Source organism: Rhagoletis pomonella, unplaced genomic scaffold (genome assembly GCF_013731165.1).
Source record: "Rhagoletis pomonella isolate Grant_MI unplaced genomic scaffold, Rhpom_1.0 Rhpom_scaffold_00006, whole genome shotgun sequence".
In the NCBI taxonomy this organism is placed as follows: Eukaryota; Metazoa; Arthropoda; class Insecta; order Diptera; family Tephritidae; genus Rhagoletis; species Rhagoletis pomonella.
This window is the reverse complement of record NW_023458560.1, coordinates 60,548,696-60,572,212: the sequence shown is the minus strand read 5'-3', so window position 1 is coordinate 60,572,212 and position 23,517 is coordinate 60,548,696. Positions and strand designations below refer to the sequence as shown.

General features: G+C 41.3%; 3 protein-coding genes across 3 annotated transcripts in view; 1 reads left to right on the top strand and 2 right to left on the bottom strand.

Annotated features, from left to right (window-relative positions):
• The window catches only part of LOC118741023, a gene marked incomplete at its 3' end in the record, with an annotated part of 120,271 nt that overhangs the window by 23,807 nt on the left and 72,947 nt on the right, over positions 1–23,517 (bottom strand).
• On the top strand, positions 6,208–11,354 carry LOC118742009 (piggyBac transposable element-derived protein 3-like). Its single transcript, XM_036473977.1, has 3 exons — positions 6,208–6,695; positions 9,570–10,707; positions 10,809–11,354. The coding sequence occupies exons 1-3, from the start codon at positions 6,208–6,210 to the stop codon at positions 11,352–11,354; spliced, it is 2,172 nt and encodes a 723-aa protein (XP_036329870.1).
• On the bottom strand, positions 12,924–21,544 carry LOC118741024. The gene is made up of 2 exons (XM_036472812.1): positions 20,529–21,544; positions 12,924–13,775 (listed from the first exon to the last, which is right to left on the bottom strand). Exons 1-2 carry the CDS (start codon positions 20,534–20,536, stop codon positions 13,319–13,321), a joined length of 465 nt encoding a protein of 154 aa, XP_036328705.1. The 5' UTR covers positions 20,537–21,544; the 3' UTR covers positions 12,924–13,318.

Sequence of the window (23,517 nt, the reverse complement as noted above, 5' to 3'; positions counted from 1 at the left end):
AATGCTTATTGTCTAAGCGTATCCTTGTTTGGGGCAACTACCTTAACCTAACCTGGCCTAGGTGCTCCAGGTATCTAATCTGGATCTTACCGAACTCTTTTAACCACTCGTCTAAGAAACACGCATCTAAGGCTGAACCCACACCGACGGCCGACAAGAAAACATTTTTTTCTATCCCATTTGTGTCGCATTACGACTCGTTTTGTATGGGTTGAATAATAAGAAGTAATGTACTCTTGCTCTATACGACACCAACATGACGACAGTAGTATATGTATAAGAACTTATAAGTAAATTCATAAAAAAAATGCCTTTTAAAGTTTTCACAGAAAAGCGAATCTACCGCCTTGTTTCACTCTGAAGTTAACTGAGATGTTATTATTTTGCTTTAGGTTATAGAGAACGAAAAGGAGTGGACATGCGCATAGGGTTTGTGGCTTTCACCCAGGAATACCGTGGATTATCCTTTTCGCTCTCGTTTTCGTTTTGGATTAGCAACGCTTGCAACGTTAAGACGATGGAGCGAAGTGAACAACAACCAGTTTCAGGTAGAGGTATTAATCGCATTAACTTACATATCTATATATGTAGTTACTGAAAGTCAACAGGTCCCTTAGATTAACTGGGATTGACATAGTTTATTACTCTATAAACGTTAGCGGCACCGTGTATGGCCCTTCGTCTCTAAACGTTATGTAAACTACTTTAGTGCATTCACATTCGATTAAACATTCGAGTAAATTAAACAATAGAAATTGAGTTCATTAGCTTGTTTTCATATCAGTTAACTTTAATTCAAACCTGAGTTTGGACGTTTTTTTACGTATTCACATAACGACTACATATGAAAAACCTGTAACTTCACTCAAATTCATTTAGGAGAGCAGTCGAAATACGTTTTAAGCAATTATGCGATAAAAATACAAACCTCGTTTAAGCCGTTTCCCTCACACTCACATTCAGTGGGTTCAAAAATGTCTGTCGCCACTACTACAAAATTCAGTGGAAAGAATGTTTATTAGCAGTGAAAAAATATTTATGTAGCAAGTCAATGCTTTTAATGCTCATACTACACATTTCACATACAGACACACACAGTGAATACATGTATAGCACGCATGCAATAAAATAGTAGGAGGGAAGAGTATAGAATTGCAGGCGAGACCCTACGACAGCCAAGCAACTGCGATTAAAACAGCAGCAATAAATATGCAAGCTAAAGAGTTACGCAGTCCGTGTAAGACGCTGTGATATGAACTTTTAGAAAATAATGCCACACCGGAAAGCCGCGCGCAGCCGCAACATGCTACCCAGCAGCCTGTAAAAGGCGATAGCGGCTAACAAAGCCGACCACCAACCAACCGAGCAAAAGTTGCGTGTGTGAGTGATTGCATTACGGATGACGGACAGACCGCCTGACGAACTGTCAAAATCCGCCGAAGCGCACATCATTGGATTTGCCACTGAATAAAGACAATTTGTTTTGTTTTACTCTAGGGCTATTCGCGATCCGGTGCAAATGGCCTAGCATCATTGCATTGCAAATTTGTATTGCAAATAATTTGCAATACACAAACAAAATACACGCATTTGCATTTGTCATGGCTTGTCAAATTTGCAATACCGAAAATCCATAGCATAAAAATGCTATGCATTGCATTCATAAACAAAACCAAAGCTGATGCACAAAAATTGTTTTGCAAAAGCTTTACCATGACAGTTTAATAAAGGTCGCTCACAATCCATGGCATATTTCTGCAATTGCATAAATTTGTCAGCTCATATGCACCGAATCGCGAATAGCCCTTCTATTTTTTTCACTTTGCTACCCTTCAAATTTCCATACATTGACTGTGAATTTTTTAATTCTTTTCTATTCAATATTTCTATGCAGGCATTGGTATGAGTGTGTGTTTTCTCTTTGATTTGCAAGCATAACAAAAGCACTCAACACACACACACACACATATATTTGAACGAGATACAAAATTCATACGACCTGTCGCACCAAGCAAGCCAGCAGTCGGGCTTAAGCTGAAATTAGTCGAGAACGCAGAACGTATACTTAAACGCAGTCTGTATACGCAGAATTTTGTCGATTACTGGAGCCCTCAGTGTTGCTTACTACACTGTTGCCACTCATCAATGCCTTTTCATAAACTTACCCTTTCAACTGCAATTTTTCGTGCTATAATAGATTTTAGCTAAATATAAACTACTTAGTTTTCAACAAAAACCTTATTCAATAGTAAATTTCAAATATTTTAAACATATTTTGAGCGAGAACTTATATCTTTTTTACCATCTGTAAAACTGACGAAGTGGCAACCATCTAAAGAAGGAGAAATCAGCTGACACGGAAAAATCTAAATTCCGAAGATTTCTGCGCTACGGGCTACAACTACAGAAAAATTCCGCGGTGCTGAGTTTTCATTTACATGGCGCTTTGGTAAGACAGATCGTGTCAGCTGACTCGGGTTTACGTACCGGTAGGTTTACGTTCTTGACTAATTTCAGCTTTACAGCCAGCCAGCCATTCGAACAGTTCGATTTGTATGGGGAAAAGTAAGTGTGAGGGGAAGACAAGTATGAGTTGGGTAGTGAGCACACAACTTCCTGTTAGCAGCACGCATGTTTGTTGCGTTCTCCGCAACAGCAATAGCAATAGAGCCACTTAGCTCAGCTCATATGCAAACCAAACGGATTTGTAAGTTATGCAGTCGAATGATTCCAAGCAACGAACAATGCGACAGCGGAACAATAAAGCTCGGAACACTTTGACGACAGCAAGCGACAAGCAGCATCTGTCAAATTTTAAATACACACGTTCTTACGGACACAATTATTTTGACGACAGCACGACATCTTGGCTGCAGGACTGCAATTGTCGACGTCGCCAAATTAAATCTATTTCTAATTTTGCCGGCGACAATGAGTAGATGTAGTGCTGCAAAATTAAATTGTCGCAAAATTAATCGCATATTCTTGATTGTTCATGTTTTTCTTATTTACTTAAATAAAAATACACAATTTGTGAAATAAATATACCAAAATGTCAAACTTTAAAATCAGCTGTTTGCTATGTCGCTGAGGTCTTCAAAATGTTTAAGAAGCTGGCTTCAAGGCGACATTTGTCGACAAAATGATGTCGCTGTCGTTACGTCGTGAAGTTGCAGTCGTCCGAGCTTAAAGAATAAAACAAGAAAAACAAATGCACAAAGAAATATTGTATTTTTTGGGAGCTATGTCCCAGCAAAAAATCGGTAATCGCTTTTAGTGGTAACGTGTTCTAGAAGGCATAGCGTTATAATGCCTTCGAATTTTTTCGCTTCTTTTAGGCATTGCTGGTATTGCAAAGTAGAATGTCCTACAATATTTTATTTATTTTGCTTCTTTGTTTCATTTCGGGGAATGCAAAGTAGAATGTCCTATAATATTTCCTTTTTAATTCGTTTCTTTGCTTCATTTACGGGAATGCAAAGTAGAATGTCCTACAATAATTTATTTGTTTCGCTTCTTTGCTTCATTTCAGGGAATGCAAAGTAGAATGTCCTACAATATTTTATTTGTTTGGCTTCTTTGCTTCATTTCCGGGAATGCAAAGTAGAATGCTGCATCGTAGTCAGCTGAAAAATAGAATGAATATCCAAAAATTCTTTTTCTACCGTAACTTTCTGTGGAAATTTGTCTCCCATAAAAATCATGTTTTGCTTTGTTCAATTTGCAGCGAAGTTGAAGTCAGTCGATGAAGTGAAGTACAAGAGTGAGGAAGTACAATTTTAAGCTTAATTAAATATGAATGTATGTACATACCGATTTTTAAGAAAATCTAAATACCTAAATACATACATACATATGTTTGTATAAAAGCTGATTTATAAAAAATTTAATTAATTTTAATCTTTTAAGACATTTTCTGATTTAAATTTAATATAAATAAGTATGTACTTATCTAGGCATTCTACATTAGTTTCTCTGTAAGGCGTTCTTTGTTCGCTTCTCTGGATTCTGTTTATCCATGCGTTCTCCCTTCATTTGATGGTAATGCTGCGGGTAAGGGCTTACCTCCAATGACATGCACATGTTAAAATAAGGCCTTCTTGAAGCAAAAGGGTAAGTGATTCCCATCGCCTAGCTCGTTTCCACTTTCATTTCTGTGGTAATCGTTTTTTGCTGGGGTATCTCGATTTTTAAGCCACTCGCCCTCGTTAACGTAGTGCTTTTTGTTGTTTTTGGCCCAAAAATAACCCTTCAGCCGAGACTTGAAGAAAAAACGCAACCCATTCCCTACTACCCAAGTAATACACCAATGTGCAATTCATCGATATCGAAAGTGGCAATGGCGCAGACTGTTTGAGCCACTCATCTCCATCAATTCGACATACCTACTCCTTCAATCGCTCATGTCAATGCTGATTTTTGCCCAAACATTTAAAATTTTTTTAAACCTCAAACCTTTCTACTAACTATTGTTTATGTACTGTGTGTAAGCACATTTGTGTTGTTGTACTCGTACGAATGTACGAATGTATCATTTGGGATTGATACATTGTAATTGTGTAAAACGGTTTCAGTTTCACATTTCAATCTTAATTTAGTTTTACAATAACGTTTGCCTTTTGCGCGCTGTCTCGCATGACGGCGGCAGAATTCGCCAATGAAAGTGAAAAAATATTTACTAAAAAAGAAATATGTACATATAATGGCGGGTTAAGGACTTGTATGTGCCTGACACATTTTAGAGAGCGTGAGGCAATTTCTCCGTCGCTCAAGTGTTGGCATAGAATTTTCTTAGTTTTTAATTGAAAAGCAAACATTGACTACTACTCTTTGTTATATCATATTTTTCATTTATTTAACATGCATTTCCAAAAAAATGGCGAGCTTGAAATAGCTAATATTCGGAAAGAAAAAAGCAGCACAATCAAGTCGTCAATGTTAATTAAGTTTATTTAACTTGGCAATAATACCGTTGATATATGGATTCATATCCATCAGATTTGACGTGCCATTCCTTTTCAGAACTTACGCAAATGTTGTCTTGGAAAAAGGTATGTGCGGGGAGTTTGAATATAACATTAAAGGCTCGCGTTTTTAACTCAGTGGAGGGTATGAACTGGTCGAAAATATTTATGCATACAAAGCCATAAATGCATAAAGGAACCCGAGCTAATACTCTCTTCCAAGCCATTCTTTAAAACTGTCGGTGTGAGAACGCTACCACCAGCGTTAATTCTGAGGATGCGATATCCTGTACCATATGCTTTATATCGCTGATAACGTAACAATTGTATACAAGTAAAGACCAATCTGGAGATCCATGCTTAATGCTTACTACTGTGAGGACCCCGGATCCTGTGGCCCTGGGCCCCACAACAACTATTTTATATACATATATATCGCAGTTTTCGTATTTCTGAAAATTACCGTTATATGGGAAGTAGGCGTGGTTATTGAGCGATTTTAAAAATTTGGTTTGTTATGCGAAGGCCAACAACTGTGCCAAGTTTGGAAGAAATTGGTGCAGCGGTTACCAAGATATACACATGTAACCATAAGTGGGCGTGGCTACGCCCATTTTCCAAAAATTTATAATATTCTTATTTTTCGTCTAAAAATTATTGTAAATATCAATTTTGAGTGAATTATCTTCAGTAGTTACTAAAATATCGCAGTTTTCGTATTTCTGGAAATTACCGTTATATGGGAAGTGGGCGTGGTTAAAGTCCAATTTCGCCCATTTTCAATACCAACCTACCTTGGATTAAGGGAAACCTACATACCAAAATTTCGTTGAGATATCTCAATTTTTGCTCGAGTTATTGTGTACACGGACAAACGGACAGACGGACGGACAGACAGACATGGCTTAATCGATTTCTTATTTCATCCTGATCATTTATGTATTCATTTGTCTATATCTATCTCGATTCGTTTTGGCTGTTACAAACAACCGTTATGTGAACAAAATTAATATACCCTTGTGCACAAGTGCGCTCGGGTATAAAAAAAATAAGAGAGAGAACACAAGTGATAGAGACACTGAGTTCAGCGACTACCCGAAAGACCCAAATTAAAGAAGCAATAAGGGCAGTGATCACCCGAAGAACTACTAGTAGGCGGTCCAGTGAAGAAACAGTGTGAAAAAAAACAATGGTGAAGAGAAAGTGGATACATTACCTCAACCGAGAGGAGCTGCTGACCTATATGGCAGAGTTCGGCCTCGAACAGACAGGAACAGTCGAAGAGCTGCGAAGACGTTTCTCTTCATTTATACAAGAAGAAAGTAACAACGAAGACTACCAAACGCGGTTCGAAGAGCTAGAAGCGAAACACTCGAAGCCTGCGCTGAATGTTACCGCAGCAACACCAAGTGGAAGCCAGGGAGCCAGTGTCATGCAGTCACCAATGCCCGTTGACGCGTTTGAGACACCACAGCCATACGCAACGTATCCTACGACATCGCTGGCAACCATCATGGACCGAGTCCGTAAGTGGGGTTTCAAATGCGACAGCGGCCGAGACCCGCTCAGCTTCAGCGAACGTGTAGAAGAATTGGCGGAAGTATACGAGGTGAATCGTGACTTGTTACCGCGGGCGATGCCAGAACTACTTAAGGAGAAGGCGTTGACATGGTTCCGCAGTAATAACCGGAATTGGCGACAATGGGAGGACTTCAAGACAGACTTTCTAAGGTTCTTCTTAAACTCTCGCTACCACGAAACCTTAGACGATGAGACCCGTCGTCGCGTCCAACAACAGAATGAGAAGTTTAAAGACTATGTGTTGGCCCTTCAGAGGTTGATGCGACACGCGAACTACACCTCAGAGCAGAAGCTGACGCGTATCTACAGAAACTCCCAGCTCGAGATCCCATTTGCGGCGAGGAGTGGGGCGTCAGGTAGAACAGCCTCGCCCAAACTAAATAGTGTACTAAGGCAGTCGGATGGCCGAATTAAGGGGGCGATCAGAGTAAATGAGGTCGACGTAGTAGCTGGAGTTGATACAGGCGCAACAAGAAGTTTCTTGAGCGAAGGCATGTTGCGGAGACTTAGACGTGACACTCCGAGAAGAAGTAGAAACGTTCACGGCAATACGCGAGGGTGGTGCAGAGAGGTCAGGTAACTGCGATGAGCCCAAATCAAACCCCATGCCTACAGAAGCCGCGACAACCGACGAAGCGAGAGAGTTCTTAAAGTCAGAGTTACGCAAATTTGAGAAGATGTCTGGAGTTTCAAATATTGCCACTCACCGGATCGTCATGAAGGATGACCGGCCGATCAAGCAGAGGTATTGCCCGAAGACACCGAAGATGCAGGAAATCACCAACGCGGAAATCGACGACCTTATCGAGAAAGGGTGTATTGAACCCTCACACAGCCCGCACCGCGCCCCGATAGTGTTGGCGAAGAAGAAGACCGGCAAGTGGAGACTCTGCGTCGACTACCGACAGCTGAACGAGCGTTCAGTGCCCGACGCGTACCCCCTACCGAAGATCCAACATATCCTTGACCGACTACGAAGCGCGCGTTACATTAGAAGCCTTGACCTGAAAAACGGTTACTGGCAAATCCCGATGGAAGAGCAAGCAGTACACTGCTTTTACAGTGCCAGGGCGTGGCCTTTTTCAATGGCGAGTAATGCCCTTTGGGCTCCACTCCGCCCCCACGACGTTCCAGCGTGCGTTAGACCAAGTTATCGGTCCAGAGCTAGAGCCGTATGCGTTTGCCTACCTGGATGACATTATTGTCATCAGCGCAACCCTGCAAGAGCACGTCCAACATCTTTCGGAGGTCTTCCGGCTTAGGCAGGCGAATCTTAGGATCAACCCAGAAAAATGCGAGTTTTTCAAGAAGCAGTTGAAGTATCTGGGTCACGTCGTCAGCGAGAAGGGCATTCACCCCGATCCTGAGAAGGTCGCGGCTATCAAAGAGCTGACACCACCGACAAATATAAGGGAGTTACGCAGGTTCCTAGGGATAGCTTCATGGTACCGAAGATTTGTCCCCGACTTTTCCAAAGTGGCGCATGCGCCGACGTCCATGCTAAACAAGGGCCACAAGTGGAAATGGAGCGACGAGCAACAGACAGCGTTCGAGGCGCTGAAGAACGCGTTAACCGAGGCGCGTTGTTGGCTTGCCCCGACTTTACGCAGAAGTTCACTATGCAAACAGACGCGAGCGACTACGGGCTGGGAGCTGTTCTCACCCAAGAGATTGAAGGAAAAGAACGCGTAATCGCATATGCGAGTCGCCGGCTCAACAAGGCCGAACTTAATTATTCACCAACGGAGAAAGAGTGCCTGGCCATAGTGTGGGCGATCAGAAAAATGAGACCCTACCTAGAAGGATATACGTTTACCGTCATCACCGACCACTTAGCGCTAAAATGGCTGAGTAAGATAGAGAGTCCATCCGGTCGGATTGCAAGGTGGGCGCTGGAACTGCAGCAGTACTCCTTCGATGTGCAGTATCGCAAGGGTAAGCTGAATGTGGTAGCAGACGCGCTGTCAAGACAGCCCCAGGAAACATTGCTTGGTTCGATGACGGCGGGAGGAGAAGCGGTAGAGTGCAAGTGGCTGAAAGACAAGATGGCGGAGGTGGAGAGGTCTCCACAGAAGTTTCCTGACTTTGTCATCGAAAATGGTGAGCTGTACAGGCGAATATCAGGACGAATTGAAGACGTGTTGCCATGGAAACTATGCGTGCCGGCAGAGCAAAGACAGAGGGTGTTACGGGAAATTCACGATGTTCCCAGTACAGGCCATATGGGCATCCGAAAAACGATAGCGCGGGCGACAGCGCGGGCATGTTCCGTGACGTGAGGCAGTACGTGCGACAGTGTGAAACGTGCCAGCTTTACAAACCAATCCAGCAGTAAGCAGCCGGAAAGATGCAGACGCAGCTAGCCGAAGAACCCTGGGCGACAGTGTGTATTGATTTCGTAGGACCTCTTCCGCGATCCAAGCATGGAAACACTATGGCGCTGGTAATACTAGATCGTTTCAAGATGGGTCGAGATTGTACCAATGCGGAAGGCAACAGCGGAGGGAGTAATTCGAGCAGTGAGAGAGCGGATTATCGGCAAATTCGGCATTCCAAAAATCCTGATCTCGGATAATGGAACGCAATTTACCAGCGCGAAATTTAACCCATTAATGCCTGCCCATAGACCCGCTGGTACGATTTTGATGAAATTTTTAAATATGTGCCTGGGAGACTATAGAAGTTGATAAAAAAAAAATGTTTACATGCGAACACACCTTAGATATGACATGGGTATTTAAATACCCGACAGGCATTAACATTAACTTTGAAATAACTTCAAAAGAAAACACCATTGGCTATTGTTTTGACGTTTTGTGCATTATTGACATTTGCCAAATGTTTTTTTATGCACCATCATCCCACATGTAAAAAAAAAAACTTATAGTGATATAAAAAGGTAAAATAAACAAGAAAAAAGTGATAAGAAATAAATTGGCTGATTATAAACAATTGTAAGTACACATGATCTTTTTTCGTTATATTTTATGTATAATTATAAATATATGTCTCAATATATTATAGAATATTCAGAATGATTCGTCGGCAGAAAGTTCCCACTGCTATCGAACTGCAAGCTATTTTAGATAGTTGGTCTGATGGAGATAGTGATGGAGAGGATAACTTTGTGCAACACGCAGACGCCGTTGATATTATCATAACGCCACCCGATGTCGTCGATATTCTGAGTGACAATGAGGAATTGGACGACAATGATACCGTAAATGAACCCGATTTTGAACAAGAAGAAGAAGATGATACACCGGTGGCCTCGACATCTAGTGGTCGTGGTCGCAAATCAACGCTTAAATCAAGTAAGGCACCTAAGCGACCCAGAATCGAAGAGGGCATGAAACCAAAATGGTCTCGGTCGCAAAATTATCAATTCACTAAGATTCCATTCGATGATTCGGCCACTTCACACAAAGCGTTGTATGAGAAAATTGGTGACATGAATCCAGTGCAGCTTTGGGAAATGTTCATCGATGAGGAGGTGTTGAACCTGTTGGTTACTTCAACCAACCAATATGCTGCGACCAAAAATTGCGCGCTAATAAAAGAATGTATTTCAAGAGACAGATTCAAACGAATCAAACAGTTCTTTCACGTGTGTGACAACTCAGCATTGAATATGAAAAACAAATTTGCAAAAGTCGCACCATTGAATGACTTATTGAACAAAAAATTTCTTCAATTTGGTGTTTTCTCTCACAACCTTTCCATTGATGAACAAATGATTGCCTACTACGGCCGACATTCGTGCAAAATGTTCATCAAGGCAAAACCAATTCGTTTCGGGTACAAGTATTGGTGTTTGGCTTCGTCAGAAGGCTACTTGTATCAACTACTTCCATACGCTGGTGCATCAGAACAGGAGGACCCAGGTTTCGGACTGGAAGAACGTGTTGTGCTATCACTTCTTTCACATCTGGAGGCCCGCGCCAAGCACACGGTTACGTTTGACAACTTTTTTACAAGTCACAAACTTATGACTCGTTTGTCGAACGATGGATTCTTCGCTTTGGGAACTGCTCGTGATAATCGGACCAATCATGCCCCATTAATGGACATCAAGGAAATGAAAAAGAAGCCTCGCGGGACGTCTGACTTTCGTTTCGACCCGAACAATTCTATTTTGGCGGTGCGTTGGAATGATAATGCGGTAAGTTATATGTGCAAAGAAACCTTTCAATTTGACTATCGGTTCATTTTGATCTTTACGTCCATCGTTGATGTGTTCTTCATTCATTCTTATCTTTTCAGGTCGTGACCTTATTATCGAATTATCGGTATGATCGAAAGCAACGGAAAATGGTTACTATTGAGCAGCCGTATTTGGTCAACGAATACAATCATCTTATGGGAGGTGTGGACCTTTTTGACAATGCAATGAATAATTATCGAATTCGGATTCGGGGAAAAAAGTGGTATTGGCCATTAATAACAAATGCGTTTGACGCGGCTATGGTAAATGCATGGAAGTTACATTGCTTCTGTCGCAAGTATGACAAGAAGCCACCGATGTCTCAATATGAATTTCGAGTGGAGGTGTGTGAATCGATTATGATCAAGTCCAGTTATCATCATCCGGGTAGAACGTCGGCTTCCGGGGCACAACTGGCAATGCGTTACGACCGTATGGATCATTTCATCGGAAAACTTAATACTCGTCATCGTTGTCCGCAATGTGGTGGCAAAACTGAATATGGTTGCTTGAAGTGCCAAGTGAACTTGCATCCCGCTCCTTGCTTTCTGGATTACCACAACGGCGTTGAACCAGATAAGAAAAAGATTGGCAAGGCTAAGTAATCTATTTCTTATAAATATAATAATTTCTCAGTAAAATAAAAAAAAATCCTATTTAATTATGCGTTTTATTCACTGCAAATTAAATGTTTCCATATAGGAAAAAAAAGACTTTTTGTGTACACACATTCGACTGTCGGGTATCTAAATACACATTTTCATTTAACCAGGTGTAACTGCCAGGTGTGTTGGGATATCTCTATAGCGTTTTTTCATTGCATGAAGGACACCTGAAGCTATCTGGTAAGGTGAGCTTTTTTCGTTTTTCCCATTTCCCTATATTTGGGAGCGCTTTTCCTAAGCATTTTCCGATAAAAAAAAACCTCGATTTTTGGCTTAAAAAAAAAGTTTTTAACGAAAACAATATACTGACATAATTCTATTTTTTAAGGGCCATTCTTCCTCTTCAATTAAAAAAAATATAACTTCGATATCTCTTTCCTAGCCCGAGCTAGAATTTATTTAGTGACACCACTTTCTTGGGTATTTAAATATCCATTAGGCAGGAATGGGTTAAGCAATTCCTGGAGGAGACGGGAGTAAGGCACCAATTCACTGCTCCGCATACAATCCGACGGAAAGAGCGAACCGTAACGTCAAGCGACTACTGGCGCAGTTTGCAGGCAGAGACCAGAAGAGCTGGGATGATCTGTTGCCAGAAATGACTTTGGCCCTCAACACGAGCGTGTGCGAGGCAACGGGTTACAGCCCGGCGTTTGTCATCCAGGGGCGAGAACCAAGGTTACCGAACGCATTGTACGACGAAAATACGTTAGGAACCGGCGAAGATACCACCACACCGCAAGTAAAAGCGGCGAGAATGAAAGAGGTGATTGAGTTAGTGCGACGAAACCAAAAAAAGGCAACGACAGAGCAAGCGAGACACTACAATCTGCGAAGAAGATCGTGGCAACCGGTCGTGGGAGACAGAGTTCTGGTGAGAGAACACTTCTTGTCTAAAGCCGTGGACAATTTCGCGGCTAAGCTTGCACCGAAATACGGGGGACCACATCGCGTACTAAATTTTATTTCGCCTGTGATCGTCGAACTCGACAAGGTGCACAAAGGGAAAAGGAGGACAGCGCACGTGAGTGATCTCAAACCATTTTATGAGAACAACGCGAAAGGTGAAAATTCTCCCGTGGCATCGTCTGAGCCTAATTCGGCGCACAGCGGCGAATAGGTAAATTTCGGCAGAGACTGAAGTGTGTTAACTCGGTACTAATTTACTTTGTTTTTAAAAAAGCTTGTCGCGCGAATAGAAAACCGGCATTTAAATAACAAGCTTTTTTAAAAACGAAGTAAATTAGTACAAATTGTTAGTAATTTTCATTAGAGTTTGAATAACTCCTTTCACTAAATGGCTTTTAGTAACTTTAACGAGACCTTAACTTATTTTATTTTTTTTTCATTTTAGTGCAGTTTTGACAAAACTTTCTTTCTAAAAAATCTTTTGTTACACTACTTCATGTTATTCCTTTGATTGTACATGTTAAATAAAAGCTTGTGTTGCGCTCTTGGCAACTTAGTGGGGCTGTGTTTAGTTCCGTGCAAATAAAAGATTAATTTTCTTTAATAATGTAAATAACAATTCAATGGTTTTACTGACGTTAAAGATTTAAAATTTAGTGGACTGTAGTAGAGTTAGGAAACGATAGTCAGTCTATGCTGAGCGAGGGTTAGATTGCGAGTGCCCGAGCACTTCGCGGTTTTTTTTAACGTTAGGATTTTTACAAACTTTTATAATATATGTGTATGTATGTGCAAGCATTTATGATACAATATGTACATTTGTATACATGTAATGTTAGGGGAAATTCAGTTTAGATATGTTTAGTGTTTAGTAACTGCAATGTATACATTGGTATAAAATTCACAGAAAATGCAAGGTTTTGGATATGTTTAGTGTTAACAAGAATTCAAAAGCTTATACATATGTGGAGTAAAAAAATGAATATAAAAACGCCTCATTCGTCCATGTCCTCAACATGGCGCCCCTGTGCGGATGTCGGCAACAACTCCTTCAGCTGCTCGATAATAGCTTGGGCTTTGTTTAGCAACTCCCGGATATGACGACGTCTGGCGGCAGAGTGGCTCTGGAGGCTTCGTGGCGGTTTGCGGATGGTGCGGCGATTGGCGATTCGACCGTTTTGAGTCGACCTCTTGTGCCTCTTCCCAGGCGAGCTCGAGGTTGATCGGTGTAGTAGCGTGTGGTGCGCTCTGCCACATCGGTGGCAGCTGGCCGGTGAATCGCAAGCTCCTGTGGCATGTGAGGTGGCCAGACAATTCACACAGTACTTGTGTGCCCGCGCCGATTCATGCCTGTCCTCTGGAGTCATAGCCCGGAACGCCTTACAATAGCACAGGGAGTTAGGGCGGCAACATAAGCGGCACTTGTTCGGCTCCATCGGCTCGTCACTTGTCCTAGGAAAAAAATAATTTCAAAATAGCATTAGCGTATTTCCAGATGAGTGTGAAAAATGTGAAAATGAGAACGTAATGTAATGTGCATATGGATGGGTTAATAAAGGAGTGATGTTGAGTGAAGTTTACGGATTTTGTACATGAAGCCGCACATCTGTAAATATGTGTAATGATTAGTAAAGACATTTATGAGGGGGGTAATAAGCATAATCGCGCAATATTGCGAGTGACAACTCCTGTTTTGATACGGATGTCTGCTACGCGAACATTTTGATCAGGACCGGGATAAAGTTTTACGATGCGTCCAAGGCGCCACTCATTTGGGGGGAGGAGGTCATCTTTTAGGACGACTAAGTCTCCTTCAGTGATGTTTGTTTCGAGTCCTTTCCATTTATTTCTCTTGTGCAACTCCTTTAGGTATTCGTTTTTCCAGCGTGTACTAAACTGGTGGTGAAGCACCTTCAATTTTTGCCACTTATTCACCAGGGAGAAGTTTTCAGCATTAGGTTCTGGTAGGGAGAGTAAAGGGCCTCCACGTAGAAAATGACCTGGAGTTAATGCTAACATATTATTTGGGTCCTGAGACATGGGGGAGAGTGGTCTGGAATTAAGGACCGCTTCGATGCGTATGAGGAGAGTGGTGAGCTCCTCAAAGGAAAACTTTTGATTGCCTGCCACTTTGTTGAAGTGTGCCTTAAAGCTTTTTACCGCAGCTTCCCAGAGACCTCCCATATGAGGAGAATATGGGGGTATGAATTGCCATGAGAGACCATGTACGGCATAATGTTCAGCAATGTCTGGAACGACGTCCTTGAGAAAACTGGAGAGTTCTCTATAAATGGATCTTTGTGCGCCAACGAATGTTTTGCCGTTGTCTGACATGACTTTGTGTGGTAATCCTCGCCGGCCGACAAAACGGGCAAAGCTTGCCTTAAGGCTTCAGTTGTCAGGTCCGAGCAGAGTTCGAGGTGGATCGCCTTCGTGGAGAAGCATACAAATACACAGACATAAGCTTTCGTGTATGAGCTTCGGCGTAATGCGGATGTTTTCACCAATAATGGACCTGCGAAATCAACTCCAGTGGTGTGGAAGGGTAGTGAGTAGGTGGATCTTTCTGGAGGTAGAGCAGCCATGATTTGGGATCTCATCTTTTGTTTGTGGATTGTGCACGTTTTACAGTGGAAGATGAACCCCTTGATTTTCTGTTTGAGGCGAGGTACGTAGAACCCCTGTTGTACTGCACGAATCATTAACTGTTTGCCGGCGTGTAGTAAGAGCGAGTGGAGAAAATCAGCATAAAGCGCGAAATATCTTGAATCCTCCGGCACTATAATAGGGTGCCTTTCATTATAGCTGAGTGCGGCGTATTTGAGACGGCCGTTTACGCGCATCAGACCTGTTTTGTCAAGCATAGGGTTCAAAGATAGTAACGAGCTCTTTTTATTTATGGGTTTGGAGGCTTCGAGCTGTGCGACCGCTTCTCCGTAATGATTACGTTGGGCACATATGATGAGACGCGTTTCAACGAAACCTATTTTTTCTTGGGTGAGTGTGCATGTGGTGGGTATTGGCTCCTTCCGTGCACTGTGGATAAATCGACATACGTAGGTGATTACCCTAAGTGCGCGGGAAAATGACGAGAATCGATTGAGAAGGTCTTCATTTTCTATCGTGTGGTACGCTTCCACCGATTTTTGTTCGGGGGGAGAGAGTTTGGAGGCGCGATCTTTGGCCAACGCGTGGAGGGCTTAGTGAGCCATTGGGGCCATTCCACCATAGCGAGCAGGAGGCTAGATCTTGTGGCTTACATCCTCTTGTGCCTAGGTCTGCAGGGTTGTCTGAGCTGGATACGTGTCTCCAAGTAGCGTTGCTGACATATTGTAGGATGAGAGAGGTTCGGTTCGCTACATACGTCTTCCATGACCATGGGGGTTTTTACAACCAGGCCAAAACGATAGAGGAATCTGACCAGAGTGTGAGTTCGTGTGATGGCAAATCGAGTTGGGATTGAATTTGCTTGATTAGTTTGGAGAGAAGGACTGCTCCACAGAGTTCTAAGCGAGGTAGACTAACTGTTTGTAAGGGTGCAACCTTACTTTTCGCTGCGAGCAAATGAGAGAATACTTGATTCTCGATGTGTTCCACTCTGAGGTAGACACAGGCGCATCCGGATTTCCCTGATTGCTATTAAGTTTCCTTGAAATGCGTTCCATTTGTGAAGCGCGCCGGGTTTGACGGATTCGTCCCAGCCTGTACCTTTCATCCAGAGTTGTTGGAGTAACATTTTGGCTTGGATCATCATTGGCGTTAGCCACCCTGCCGGGTCGAAAAGTTTAGCAACGGACGACAAAATTTGTCTTTTAGTGGCTACATTAGAGTCTGGAAGAGGATCGATTGAGTATGAAAACTCATCATTAAGGGCATTCCATTTTATTCCGAGGGTTTTTGTGGAGCTGGAATCTTGGAACTGGAGGAAGTCTGCTTCTAAGCGGTCAGATGTGGGTATATTTTGGAGTATATCTTTGTGGTTTGCCGTCATTTTCTTTAATGGGAAACCTGCTGATTTTAGTGCTGCAATTACCTCATTCATCGAAGTGAGTGTCGAGTCGAGATCATGTCCGCCTGACAGTATATCGTCTACGTAAATTTCGTTCAGTAGAATCTTAGAGGCTTTTGGGTGTTTGTCATGTGAGTCTTTGGCTAGTTGGTGCAGGGTTCTTATAGCTAAGTATGGTGCGCAATTGACACCAAAGGTCACCGTTTTTAATTTGAAATCTTCGACCGAGCTTTGAGGGGTTCTACGTAATACGATTCTTTGGAAATCTTGTTCCTCTGGGTGTACGTAAATCTGGCGGTACATTTTCTCAATGTCACCATTGAAAACGTATTTGTACAGTCGCCATTTGAGGATAACGAGCATTAAATCATTATGAAGTACGGGGCCCGTGTGGAGGATATCGTTTAGAGAAATGCCAGAGTGAGACAGTTTGGAAGCGTTGCAAACTACTCGCACTTTCGTAGTTTTACTATCTGGCTTTAGAACTGTGTGGTGGGGTAAGTAAAAGGAAAAATACTTCCCATCACGTATAATCTCTTGCGACGCTGTGGGTACCATGTGATCTAGGGTCAGATACTCTTCCAAGACTTTGGTGTACGTTTGCTGCAGTTCAGGTTTTCTTTCGATGCTCCGCTCGATACTGAGGTACTGTTGTTGAGCTGCAGGTCTTGAGTGTCCAAGTGCAATCGTGTCTGGGAAGGTAGTTTTGAAGGGGAGTTTTACTACGTAACGACCGTCATCTCTGCGAACTGTGGACCTTTCGTAGAGGTTTTCGCAAAATACGTCGTCGTCGGTGAGAGTCGGGGTTGATGGTACTTCCTCCTGTTCCCAGAACTTCTTGAGTAGATCGTTCAGAGTGTCTGTCGAGTTCTCAATTACCTGGGTCGTGAATTATGAGACGTGCTCTGTTACTGGGCCACTCAAAATCCACCCAAATATTGAATTTTGCGCTATTAAACTTCCACCGACATTGGTTTTTAGGCCTGGAAGTAGCACTTGGGGGATGACATCACTTCCTAATACCATGTCTATTCGAGCTGGAGTAAAGCAGTTAGGGTCCGCTAGAGGGAGAGATGAGTATTCTTGCAGTTCAATGTATGTAACTTTGAACGATGGCAAGAAATGAGTGAGTTGCGGGAGGATTATGGCGTTTGTGGTTATGTTCATGGTTGTATCGGCTGAACAAATGGTAATAGCGCAGATTTTGTTCGCTTTTTGCATCACGCGGCCACCCATTCCCATAATTTCATAATTAGTGGCCTTTGTCGGGAGGCCAAGCAGTTTTTGTATGCGGGATGCAATGAACGTTTTCTGAGACCCTTGATCTATAAGAGCTCGAATATATATGTAGGATTGAGACTTTTGCGGTAGGAAGTAGAGTTTTTTCTCTACTACTCGCGAAGTGTGAGAGGGTTTGGTTCTGTTGAGAAGACGAGGGAGTTTGGTTTTGTTGAGCGTCTTTAGAGGTTGGCGCTCTGTTTGGGTCGCTATTCGCTGGGGGTGGAAGTCGCGCCTGATTCGTTTTTGGCCTTGTGCCTGTATTTGCTGTTTGTGATTTAGCGGGGTAATGGAGAAGAGAGTGATGCCGTATTTGGCAGTAAACACAGGTAAAATTGCTATGGCACTCAGTTTCTGAATGGGAGAAGGCTAAACAGTTCCTACAGTAGTGATTATCTTTTATGAATTTGTTGTGATCCTGCACTGAGAGCTCCTTGAATTTGACGCAGTTCATCATAGAGTGGTTGGAGTTGCATAATTTGCAAGATGCCTGCCTTTTTATCTCAGCGTTAAATGAGTGGGTTCTGCTTTTATAGCTGAAAGAATTATTCTTATTAGGGGTTGATGAGCTAGGAGGGTAATTTTGGTTAAAGCCATTGGGCTTATTTGGCCTATACGTACTAAGTCGTTCTACAACTTCGTACCGTGTTGTCAGGAATTGGTCCATTTCGGACCAGAGAGGCAACTCCTTTCTTGAGTTGAGTGATTGTTCCCATAAGGCGAGAGTTTCGTCTGGGAATTTTGAGGAGCAGAGGTATATTAGCATAGGGTCCAGTCTTTTGTGGATACACCATTTGCATTGAGGGTTGAGAGGCAATTGTTAATAGTGGTCTGTATTGCCTGAATTTTTTTCCCATTTTCACTATGAATGGGTTGAATATTAAAAAGGGTTTTGAGCTGGTTGAGGCAATTGTTAATAGTGGTCTGTATTGCCTGAATTTTTTCCCCATTTTCACTATGAATGGGTTTTATATTAAAAAGGGTTTTGAGCTGGTTGTCGACGAGAATTCTGCGATTTTCGTATCGAGACTTTAAAGCGTCCCATGCCAGCTCAAAATTGTGGTCATTAAGTGCATAATTTTTAATTATGAGTCCAGCTTTACCTCGAGTTTTTTGCCTTAAATGATAAAGCTTCGGGGCTTGAGAGAGTTTCGGGTGATTTATGTACACTGCTGTGAACATATCCCTAAAGGACGGCCAGTCTTCATATCCATATATATGTTTCCGTGTCACAAACAGGCACTTTTAGATAGTTTTGGAGTTCGGGTGGGGCTGGTAGTGCTGAACTGCTGATGTTACTGGCGGCCATCATGTCGGGTTGGCGATCGCTGAGTAATTCGTTGATGCGCGTCCTGGTACTTATGCACGTGTCTACCGCGGTGTCGTATTTCGCCTCGCATGCCTTACTGGATTTCTCGTCCGAGCTGCTCATGTATACCGCTTCGTATGAGTTCTCCACCCATGACAAGTGTTTGTTGAGTTCCTCCAAGAAAAGCTTGAGACTGGCTTCAGAGTGGTCTGTTTCGCAAATCTTCCACCATTTCGCGCAATATTTTTCCAGCTTAGAAATTTCGAAAAGGAACTTTTTCTGCGCTTTGGTAAATTCCTCGTCGTCAGCTTGGGACTTTGACCGTGTTTTTTTTGTTGCCTTGTGAGGAGGCTGGAGGGAAGGGGTTTCCTGTTTTTCCTCCGCCATTTTAATTTAATTTATTAAGTGCTCTTTCTAATTATTTGGTTAATTTTATAAATTGAGTACTTGTAAAAAATTTTGAGAGTCACTGTATGGTCTCAGCGCGTCTGAGCACAATAGAATTTATATAAGTATATGCGGACGTACATATGTATATGTACGAGTGCGTAATTTTCGCAAAAATTGAAGGGGGTTAAAGTTATTTTAATAGTTTAAATTTCTGGGGTGTTATTTAAAATAATTATTTTGATTTAAAAATTTGGGCTTATTGGGGAATTAACAAAATCGGATTTCGTTCGCACTGATACGAATAATTTGTGGAGTCACTGTATTGCCTCAGCGCATCTGAGCACAATAGCATGTATTGGGTGTACTTGTTTTGCTCTAAAACAATTAAGATACGGAAATATGTATGCGCGGGTACCTGCACTGAGATTCGTGTAAATAGCTATGTACGTATTTTTGTATGTGAACGCGGGGCAAAGTGAAAAACAAAATCAAACTAATTTGCCAATTATACAAAAGAGTAGGTATATGTACATATATGTACGTGTGTGCCTATGTCAGCCGTTTGCTGTAGTTTGGCGCTTAGCTGTGAAGGGCTATTGTCCCGTGTATGTACGAGTATATATATGTATATACCTAGAAGGTAGAAAGGGAGACCAAAAGAAAACATGTACATGGGCTGTTTGATCTACAAACAAGTATGTATGCACACTTATGGACATATATTTTTGGCGCTGGAGTATTATGTAGTTCAAACGTACAAAGGCAAAGGGAGCTGACCGAAGCAACATTATTTGATGTGAGTAGGCGATGGGAAACCGGTAATTTTGTTTGCAAATTCCCAGTAGGAAATTTAACTTTCACTTGACAGTATTTGTGATTTCGTATTTTACTAGTGAACAAATATTATTGCGATGAGCTTATATGATTTATATGTCCGTGAGGGAGTGTATATTTATATATATATATATATATATGTGCGTAGTTTAGCGGATTTTTCCTCGATTTTAAGAGAGATACGGGGATACATATATGTGTTTATGTGATTTTGTGAGCTTATGTACCGACAGGGTGAACGGTAACTCTGCGAAATGAGAGGTTTTTTTCCTCAACGGTAAATAAAAAATAGAGCAATTCCGTTTACCGTTTTTTCCAAAAATCCGCTAAACTTTTTATAAAATGTATATATGCACATATGTACATATGTTTTTGAGTAACTCACTTTGGCATTTGACTTGGGTACAAACTTTTTGCTTAGGAACTGCTGCTCTACTGTACCGATTGCTGCCTTTTGTGCTGTCGCTGTCGTTGTTGTTGTTGTTGTGTGCGTTGGCTGTTACTGCTCTGCTGCCGATGTACACCGGTTGACGATGGTGCTGCTTCCGATGGAAACGCTAAGTTTCTAGGGCTCTAGCGTGGTGTGCAATCCAAGTTGCCGGGGGCTGCTGCCGTGGTTCTCCTGTTTTCTTAAAAACCCACGAGAAACAAATCTTTTTTTTCACGTTCTATTATTTTGTGTTTTTTTCGAATTATTTGAAACTTTTTCTTTGTTAGTTTATATATTTAGGCACACTTTTGTGTGTAAAGTGTTTTTTTTATTTTTGCTTAGTTTTGTTTTTTGATTCAGATTTTGTTTAAATTTTTTTCACTTTGCGTTAGTTTGAGTTTTTTTTTCTTCGCGCACCGCTCGCAATCAACCGCTCGATTTTACTTCTACGAAAAGAGTGTCCCTCTCGCTATACTTAGCCAGATTAGGCGCCGTAAGTGCTGCCAATTCAAATCGAATGGCTCGCTAAGGACCATATGTTGCGCTCTTGGCAACTTAGTGGGGCTGTGTTTAGTTCCGTGCAAATAAAAGATTAATTTGCTTTAATAATGTAAATAACAATTCAATGGTTTTATTGACGTTAAAGATTTAAAATTTAGTGGACTGTAGTAGAGTTAGGAAACGATAGTCAGTCTATGCTGAGCGAGGGTTAGATTGCGAGTGCCTGAGCACTTCGCGGTTTTTTTTAACGTTAGGATTTTTACAAACTTTTATAATATATGTGTATATATGTGCAAGCGTTTATGATACAATGTGTACATTTGTATACATGTAATGTTAGGGGAAATTCAGTTTAGATATGTTTAGTGTTTAGTAACTGCAATGTATACATTGGTATAAAATTCACAGAAAATTCAAGGTTTTGGATGTGTTTAGTGTTAACAAGAATTCAAAAGCTTATATACTATATATATATACTTATACATATGTGGAATAAAAAAATGAATAGAAAAACGCCTCATTCGTCCATGTCCTCAACAGCTTGTTTTTAAAAAATATTTTTTTTTACATTATTTTATTTTATAATTTTTAGTCCATTTATAAAAGCGTTGTATATTAAAAAGTGTTATTTTATTTTATTTAAAAAATTTTGCGATTGATATTAAAATAATTCAACTTGCAATGAAAGAGAACCGAAGACTTGGCAAGCAAAATGTTGCTTGCTTACGTTTTGTATAAACATACATATGTACATATAAAAGCAGTTAATTTTATTTAAAGAAATGGCGTGTCCTCCATTTCCGCTGTAGCATGGCATATATTTAGGCGCAATATTTAACTGCTTCTGGCGGAGCGACATCTGGAGTCTTCTAATTCCTAGAACGAGGTTCATATCTAGACTAGGTTGATATTTAGGATTTGCCACAAATAGCTTTGCTACACTATCGCCGGCAGGTTTAACCATGTTATAGTGGTTTTACGTTCTTTGGCAAATTACGCTCTGTTAGCCATAAATCTTACTATTTTTTGACCGCCTTTGAATCAAAACCCCTGGACCATATGGGGAATTCATTTATACACTAAATGGCATTGTCATCGTGATTGGAACTATGCTATGTTGCTCTAACTTGTCGGGAAGTCAGTTTAAAATCGGTTGGAAATTTCCGCGATTTGGGCGGGATGACCAAGTTAAATAAAAGCTTATAAAAATAGCCTAGACGATGGCTGTACACGGTTCGAAAATCCAGTTATGCGTGGTATACAACCCCCTGCAATTACTGGTTTTAGATCTACTGAGAAATATTTACTAGTATACCATTGGCGTAATCGAGAGAACTGTGAAGCTATTAGGTCCTCACGGCTGAGGCTTAACAAAAAGCGCACTAAGGAACTTCTAACCTTAAACAAATCTATAGTAAAAAGCAAAGGACATGAGGAGGAATAGGAATCTACTCACCAATTCGTATTTCAGTGTCCAGGAGGGTTACATAAATGCTATGCAAAAGAGCAATACGATGCGATAGGCTAATACATCGCAAGTAATACGCAGTGGCGATTACCTGTTGCATCGCATTTCTCTTTCGAATCGCATTACACAGTAGCCTCCCAGATATTTACCAAGGCGACTCAAACAGTTGGGTTTTAAAATAAAACTTTAGGTTTTAAAATAAAACTTTAGGTTTGAAAATAAAATTCTAGGTTTTAAAATAAAACTTTAGGTTTAAAAATAAAACTTGGTACTCATAGAAAGTATTAATAATTGGTAAACTTGGGATTGTTGGAGTTGCAATCATACTCGCAGTATATCTCGAGTAATTAGTGTCACGGGTTCCGTGTGAATTTCTAGCAACGTAGTATCAGTTGCAACAGTGTTGCAAATTTTCTTCAGTACTGCAATATTAACGCTTGTATTACGAGCAAGTCCATTTCCTCCAAATGGAAGTATGATAACCTCATATACTGAAACTGAGGGTGACTACAGCAAACAGGACAGGGGATTGAACTTATTTTGTGTCCTTGCTGGGGCTAGTCTTGAAGCTTCATATTTATATTCAATGGCATTGCTTTTGAGTTATCATTATTCGGGAGATTCGTTGAAACCTTAATTTGAGCTGGAGGAGTTAAATTGAGATTAGATGAAATTGTGTTGTGAAGACCACTTAGCTAATTTTTATAAACATTTCTTTCTGTTTGATTCTTCCAAAAATTTGTGGACATACAATTACTGGTATCTGCTGGTAAAGCTAATAAAGCACCACAATACTGAGAGATCACTTCGAGCTAGAGATGCTGAAGGTTTTCCTTTAAAACGAGGACCGTTTGATAAGTCAGCGGCTCTCTGGATTTTCTGTTAATAGACTGCTATCAAACTTTGAACCCTCTTCGTCGTCTAGTTTGTGTTCGACAGGCATTAAATGAAAATGAGGGAATAAATGATTTACGT